This window comes from Suillus subaureus (genome assembly GCF_016647635.1).
Source record: "Suillus subaureus strain MN1 chromosome Unknown BJ212scaffold_473, whole genome shotgun sequence".
NCBI classification, from domain to species: domain Eukaryota; kingdom Fungi; phylum Basidiomycota; class Agaricomycetes; order Boletales; family Suillaceae; genus Suillus; species Suillus subaureus.
The window spans coordinates 1-7,201 of NW_024539029.1; the positions used below are offsets into that span (position 1 = coordinate 1).

The 7,201-nt window shown below is 42.3% G+C and overlaps 2 protein-coding genes across 2 annotated transcripts; one reads left to right on the forward strand and one right to left on the reverse strand.

Moving 5' to 3' along the window:
* Nucleotides 1-26: 26 nt before the first annotated feature.
* On the reverse strand, nt 27-417 carry BJ212DRAFT_1416476 (uncharacterized protein). The gene is made up of 2 exons (XM_041337561.1): nt 257-417; nt 27-208 (listed from the first exon to the last, which is right to left on the reverse strand). Exons 1-2 carry the CDS (start codon nt 361-363, stop codon nt 160-162), a joined length of 156 nt encoding a protein of 51 aa, XP_041184960.1. The 5' UTR covers nt 364-417; the 3' UTR covers nt 27-159.
* An 80-nt stretch (nt 418-497) lies between these two features.
* On the forward strand, nt 498-665 carry BJ212DRAFT_1244254 (uncharacterized protein; the record flags this gene model as incomplete). The annotated part of the gene is made up of 1 exon (XM_041329629.1): nt 498-665. A coding segment is annotated over one exon (168 nt), but the record flags the coding sequence as incomplete, so codon positions are not given.
* Nucleotides 666-7,201: the final 6,536 nt, after the last annotated feature.

Genomic DNA, 7,201 nt, shown 5'->3' on the forward strand with positions numbered 1-7,201 from the left:
TCGAGCACTTCATTTTTCCTGATAGTGACAATGATGACCGCAGTCACCATACTGCTGTATCTCTCACAAGAACAAGTGCAGCACTTCAAGTATTTGCAAGTATGCTGTCTGGTATCTCATGTGGCCCATATAATCAATGGAGAAAGTGTTTTGAATTCTTCAAGATTTCTCTGAGCTGGCCAGACTGAGATTTTTGACATGAATACAGGTATATTTCTATTGGATCATCAGTGCTATCTTCACTAACATCTTTCAGGGTTGGATGGCCCACCTTTGACCATCTTGACCATCTGCTTGAACAAAACCCCATCTTCCAATTAATTGGCAAGAGATAACAGTGTGCAGTCTGATATCAACTGGCATGCTTTCTCATTTGGTATGGCTCATGAGGCATGAATCCACTCCAAGCTGCCCACAAACTTGCAATTGGATTTGGAACAGTGTTCCTGTACTGCTGGCAAGTAGTGTGGGCATTGTGGGAGTTGGGTATATGAGTTGTTGCATGGGGAGATGATGAGCACCACCAGGAGACATCTGAGTATATTATGAATGTATACAGATTTCTGGATTGTGTTGGGATATTAGATGGGACACTCATTTGGCTAATACAGATGCCTGATGAGAATGGCTTCAGTTTCATATGTCACCAAAATTTTTCTGCAGTAAGAGCCTGTTCAGCAATGATGTTTGAACAAGATTTTGGTTTATGTACATGTTTGTGTTGGAGTGGTGTCACAATCATCCTGGCTCCAGCATTGTATGATCCTATTCCTATCTACATGACAGGCCACCCAGACATGTCTTACCCTCAGTATCACTACTCTGATGGCTGGTCCCATCCACTCTATCCATGGCTGACATATCCATACTGGTCTGGTCACCCATCCTACACCTGGTCATCCTCCCATGTCCTGCCCATGTCCACCTAGCTCCATTGGTGCATTATTAGTCTATCCTTGTCATTACTGAAAGAGAAAATGGGTGTTATTGTTACAGTCATTGTACACCCCTATATCATTCCTTTTCTCTTACATTGTATTACATCATGTGCTGCTTACTGCCACTGCTAGACTTCTCATTCTTGACTATTCTCCTCAGTTCTATTTTGCTTACATGTCACTTCTCCTTTTATGTCTTCTTGAAACCTGTTGTACTTATATTGCTTATGCATCTCTGTCTGGTCCATGTGCACATATGACCTATTTAAGCACATAGTTAACACTGTGTTCTGTACTTTAATCTTACTGGGTTTTATTTGGAATCTCCTTCACTGAATGTCTTGCATACATGAGACATACTTAACTCTCACTAGACATCCCAACTCTAGTTGAGTTGCCTAGTGTTAGAACTATACCAGTTCATAACAGTTATTACATGTATTCTCATGGCTGTAGCACTTGCAAGTCTTATTACATACTAACCATACACTCCATTATCTTACTACTATCCTCACCTAGGTGACTCCAGACATTCACACAGTAGAATAAAAGGACACTCTGAACATACTCATACTTGACTTTTCTTTTCCTTGGACTTGCCTACTACTATTAGAAGTCACCTTAGTTAGCCCTTGATATACTTGCCTTAACCAGGCATACCTAGCACATCCCTTTCACAACCTAGCATTACTGCTCCTACCTTCAGGACTCCTAACCTGTTCTTGGCCATATACCTTTGGGTTAATAACCCATACCTATACCCATACCCACATACTTACTCATACCTGCACACTTACCTGTACCCATACCCATACCCATACCCATACAGTCGCCTGTACCTGTACCTGCATCATACCTTTTATTTGAACATTTTGAGTAGTATCACCAAGATACAAATTAGCAGTTCAAATCAAGCACTTAACCTTTCAATAACCCTTTATTTTTCTTCATGTATATGCAAAACACATGCACAAATATGCCATGCAAACTTCATTTACATCTATGTATCCAAGGCATTGGTACCAAACAAGTTGGCAATACAAATAAACAACTTTGGATTAGTAACCAAAGCACAGCCAGTAGGCAGTGCTAGGTACCTGAAACCCAGTGAAAACTGACTGTTATGGGAATGTGCAGCATATGATGAGATGTGAATTTCTATTTTCATACTATGCCAGAATATGCTTCCTTCTGATAAATAATACAATCTTCATACAACTTGATCACAATGCATAACCTCTGCATCACACCCCTTTGTTTATATCAACAAACTTTGTGTTGCATTCTGAAAACATTATATTACATCTTGTAAACACTGAATGAACTTTGTACCACTAAGGTACATTGTCACATTATTATGCAACTTGCAAGGTATGATAGTATCAATTGAATTCAGATTAACCAAGTATCATACTTGTTCTATTGAGATGTTTCTGATTCCAAGTGTGGAGCAGCTCAATGATACTGGTTGTCATATCCCACAATCTGGACCCACATTCCATCATGTTCCCATGCCTTCCAAGCCTACATCTGGACCCCACCTCATATCCAACTCATTCCCAGTTCTCCCTCCACTGTCTGCCCTATACCTCAGCAGGATCAGCTCCACTGCAGAATTACAACTGAGCTCTGGACCATTGGATCTCCACTGCTAGCCTGATCTGTACCCCCCTATCCTGTCCACCCTATGCACACTCCATCCAGCAAGACATCCAGACTTCACCCCATCTCAGATTCTGGACTACAGTGGCTCAAAAAAGTGTCTCAATGTTTGTGACTTTTTGTGTAATTCCTATTAAGGATCTTGATAGACTGCAAGTGATATCTTGAGCAATTACCAGGGCTGTACAATAGAGTTGAGGTCTGAGGACAGGACTTGCCATGATAGAACACTGATATCATAGTTTTCAAACCATTTCATGGTCAACTTGAAGTATGCTTAGGGACATTGTCTTGTTAGAAGGTAATGTCTTCTTCATTAATTCTTGATTCTTGCATGCTTCTGAGCAGATAGTTTCCAAAATTAAAATGTGCTGCTCTGCATTCATCCTCCCCCCCACCTCACAGAGAATTCCTACTCCATTCCACCTCATACAACACCATACCATCAAGTTTCCTACTTCATACTTTAGTGTGTTCTTGACTTTTCTTTCTTCTAGTAGTTCTTCTGCCTTTGATCACATATATTCCTAGCCATATGACCTCATCCTATTAATTCTTGTCTCATCTGACCAGGTAGCCCTATTCCAGTCCTCAACAATCCAATATTGAGGCTTTAAAGCCAAGGCTAGTCTCCTCCCTTTATAGCCTGAAGACAGGAAAGGCTTTTTCTGCCTGTTTACAGCTTTAAGATTGGCTGCCTTAGGAGTATTCCTGACTATTTGAGTGGAGAGAGCAGTGTAGATGATGTAATTGATAAATTTGGTAGCTTGAGTTGCATTGGCAGCCTGCCTAGTTGGAATATTATGAACAAGAGATTTTTTGTTATATGGTGTAAGCTTGAAAAGACAATCTAGTTTGATATTTTTCTTACCTGGAATGACTTATTTATGATCTTAATGATAGTAACCCTGCTCAGACCAGTTTTAGTAGCAGTCTGCTTGGTATACAAATTAGAAGAGCTGAGGATAATAATAGGGCTATTTCAGCTGTGGGAGAGAGTTGCAGCAGAGTGGGGCAAGATTGTTGATGAGGAATGTCTCAAATTGATTGATAGTGTGCATAGAATAGTGGGAGAAGTAATTAGAGCAACAGGAGGAAGCACCAAGTACTAGAATTATAGAGATTGTGTTGGTCAAACTGAAAGTCAAAAAAGTGTCTCAATGAGTCACCAAATTAAATTAACCATATCTTCCCTTGATGACATAATATTTCCATGCTATAGGGATCAAACATAAAGCTTAGAAGCAGATACTTCCCACACCTCCCTATGGCTTAGTCATATTCTCAAACCCTGGCTCATAATAAAGCAATTACACAAAAAGTCACAAACATTGAGACACTTTTTTGAGCCACTGTATATCCACCTCCTCATATCCTGGTCCTGTATCCACCTTATCTTCCAGATCCCCAGATCTCTGGACCTATTCCCATCTTCTGTCCAACATCCTGTGCCTATCTCCATTTAGATATCTCTGGCTTTCCGGCTTTCAGTTACCTCTTGTTCTGTCTTGCTTATTGATCCTTGTATGAGTCTTCATCTCTGAGTTCATTTACTTATGTTCCATCTTACTTACTAATGTGTTTCCACATGCTTGTACATAGCCTTGCTCCTGTGCTTACTGAACCCCCCAGATATTCTCCAGTATATAACCCCTGTACATACTCCTGTAGTTTCCTCAGTTTGAATATCAACTTAGACTTGCCCAATCTTCTCTTGGACTTTGGTCCACCTAAGTCATCCTATCCATCAGGCCTAGGGATTGATTCCCTAGGCCAGAGCTTTGCCTTTCTGGCACTTACCCTCTTTCCAGACTTAGGTCCAATCCCTGTCTCTCTGACTCTACCTTAGGGTAGTCTACCTCTGTTTGTTTCTATATCAGACTCCATCTGATGTAGCCCCTATTCCTTCTGTACCTTTGGATGTCCCACCCTTCCATCCTGTTTCCTGTAGAAGTATTACTTTGCAGTGGGAATTCTCCTGAGCACTTCCTGCATTCCTCCAGAACTCTCCCATGCTCCTCCGGATGTTTCCCATGCTCCTCTGGAAGTCCTCTAGCACTCCACCAGAGTAGCCAGCCTCTGGAAGTCCTCTGGACTTCATCTGAAATGAAGGGTACATACTCAGGTAAGGGGCACAGTGTATGAGCTGAGGCCAAACCCCTCAGAATCAGTCCCTCTCTCCACTTTGAGAAAACTGGTTCTTAACACTGGTCAATGTATGTGTGTGTTATGAACTAGGATAGTCGCAACAACAGCTACTCGATAAGAGCAACAGCTGAAGTTGAATCAAGACCTCTACAAATGTAAAGGTTGTAAGACAAAGCAAAGAGAGTGTCTTTGCTTTGAATATCTGTCTCTTAGACGACTTAGGATTGGGGGTCCTAAGCGAAAGAATGTTCTGGTGAAGACCTAGTAAGATTAAAGTGAAGATCTACTAAGTACATGACCAGGTATATATAGTAAGTCAGTACTTTAGGGCAAGTACAATGAGTCAGAGATAAGTGATGAGTCATCTAACGATGGTGGTGGCGATTGCAATGTAATACAAGTATAGAAATGAATGAGTCAATGATGGCGCAGTCATGACGTAATACAAATGTAAGCAAGGAAAAATGAATAGGGGCAGGTGTAACTGTAACATTACCCCTCGTTTAGGAATGAAGTCACCGACTTCAGTTATCCTGATTAGCCCAGTAGATAGGGTCGGCATCATAGTTTGAGTCCAACAAATTGTTTTGTTCCTCAGTAATAGGAAGCAACCTGTCAGCTAGTTCAGCAGCGTGATAAATGGCATCCTGCTCAATCTCCCAATGAGCAAGGGCTTCATAGAAACCAGGGTCAGTCCAAACCAGTGGAATGACTGCTTCTCCTTTAAGATCTTTACAGAAGACCGATAGGTGTCCAGGTGCATACTCCTTGCAAACCTGACAGTAGTACACTGGGCAGTTCTTGTGGTGATGTCCGGCAGTGCGGCAGTTACGGCATACAACATTATCAATTGTTGCTGTTTTCACTGTGGTGATGGTGGTCGACTGTTCTGGGGGAGAGGGGGATCTCGATTGTCGTTTACAAGTTTTGTGTGGGGAAGCTGATGCAGTATGTTTGGCAGTGATGCAGGTGGATCTGCATCTAATAGGGTATCAATGTGCAGTGGGTGTGATGGGGGTAGGAGACGGAGAAGCTGGTATGTCAAGTACAGCAATAGGAGGGATATCATTATCCTGATGCTCAATGGTAATTGTTGGAGGAATCGGCAGTGGGACTGGAATGGCAATATGTGGAGAGGGAGGACATGTGACCGGGTCAAGAGTGATCCGTTCTGTGACAATATGAATAGCTTCTCTGATAGCCTCCCTAGTATCATCAGGCAACAGGTGGATTGCAGTATTACGAATGCGTATATGAAGATGATGGAAGATGGTCTTGTGACATTCATCATCAAGAAGATTAGTGGTATGCTCAATGAGGCTAGCATCTCTGATGATTTGGATAATGAGCCCACTAGATATTGCTCCTCTTTCTCCTAAGAGGCGATCTATTTCAATGGTGTATTGCTGTGATGTGATAGTGGATTTGAACAGGGCGCTGGTTTCAACTTGGTCAATGATTGAGAAGTAATTGGTGAGGATGGAGTCGTTGGTCAGGGTAGAGTCTGATGATGGTGGGGAAGCAACCGGGGAGGATGCATTAGCGACGAGGTCAGTGGCAGTTGCAGTTTGGTAGTCGATTAAGGATAATGGGTGGGCGATGTTTTCAGATACAGCATTCATAGCAGCAGTGAGCTCTTCAATTCGTTGAATACAGAGGTGTAGGCGTTCAAGAGACATTGTTCTATGGTTTACAACTTGTGAGCCTTCTTATATGCAGCGAGAATATCAGGAGTGTTGCTAAGGTTCTCTTCTGGGATCCATTTGTTACTAGTGGAAGAGTATCCTTTCCAGGATATGAGATAGTGTCTTCATTTACCCATGCCCTTGTGTGACAGGATTGCATCGATTTTGTATTCCTCTTCGTTATCGATGACATCTGGGGGTGGATCATGGAAGTTTGGACCATGGACCTCTGTCTCGTGATAGGATGATAGTTCAGAAGCATGGAATGTGGGATGAACTCTCCATTGTGGTGGAAGTTGGAGTGTGAAAGTGATAGGTGATAGTACTGCGGTGATAGGAAAGGGGCCATATCATTTTGGTGCAAGTTTCCATGATGGCAACTGTGTGATCAAATTCTTCCCTGATAACCAAACCTTATCTCCTATCTTCCATGGGTGATATTTCTGCCCATGAGTTCATTCCGCCATTTGCTGCATAGCGAGGTTATGGCAGGAGAGTACTTCTTCTCTCAATTTCTGGAGTGAGTGAAGTCTATCTTCTGCTGCAGGGACAGTAGAGTCAGGGAGTATGTGAGGAAGGGCTCTTGGTTCATATCCCATCATCAGGAAAAATGGCGAGGCATTACAAGAGTCGTGTTTCCAATGATTGTGCACGAATTCCGCCATTGGAAGATGTTCTACCCAATCTTCAGGGTGATTTCAGCAATAGATTCGGAGATAGGTTTCAAGTTCCTGATTAAGGCATTCAGTTTGACCATCAGTCTGGGGG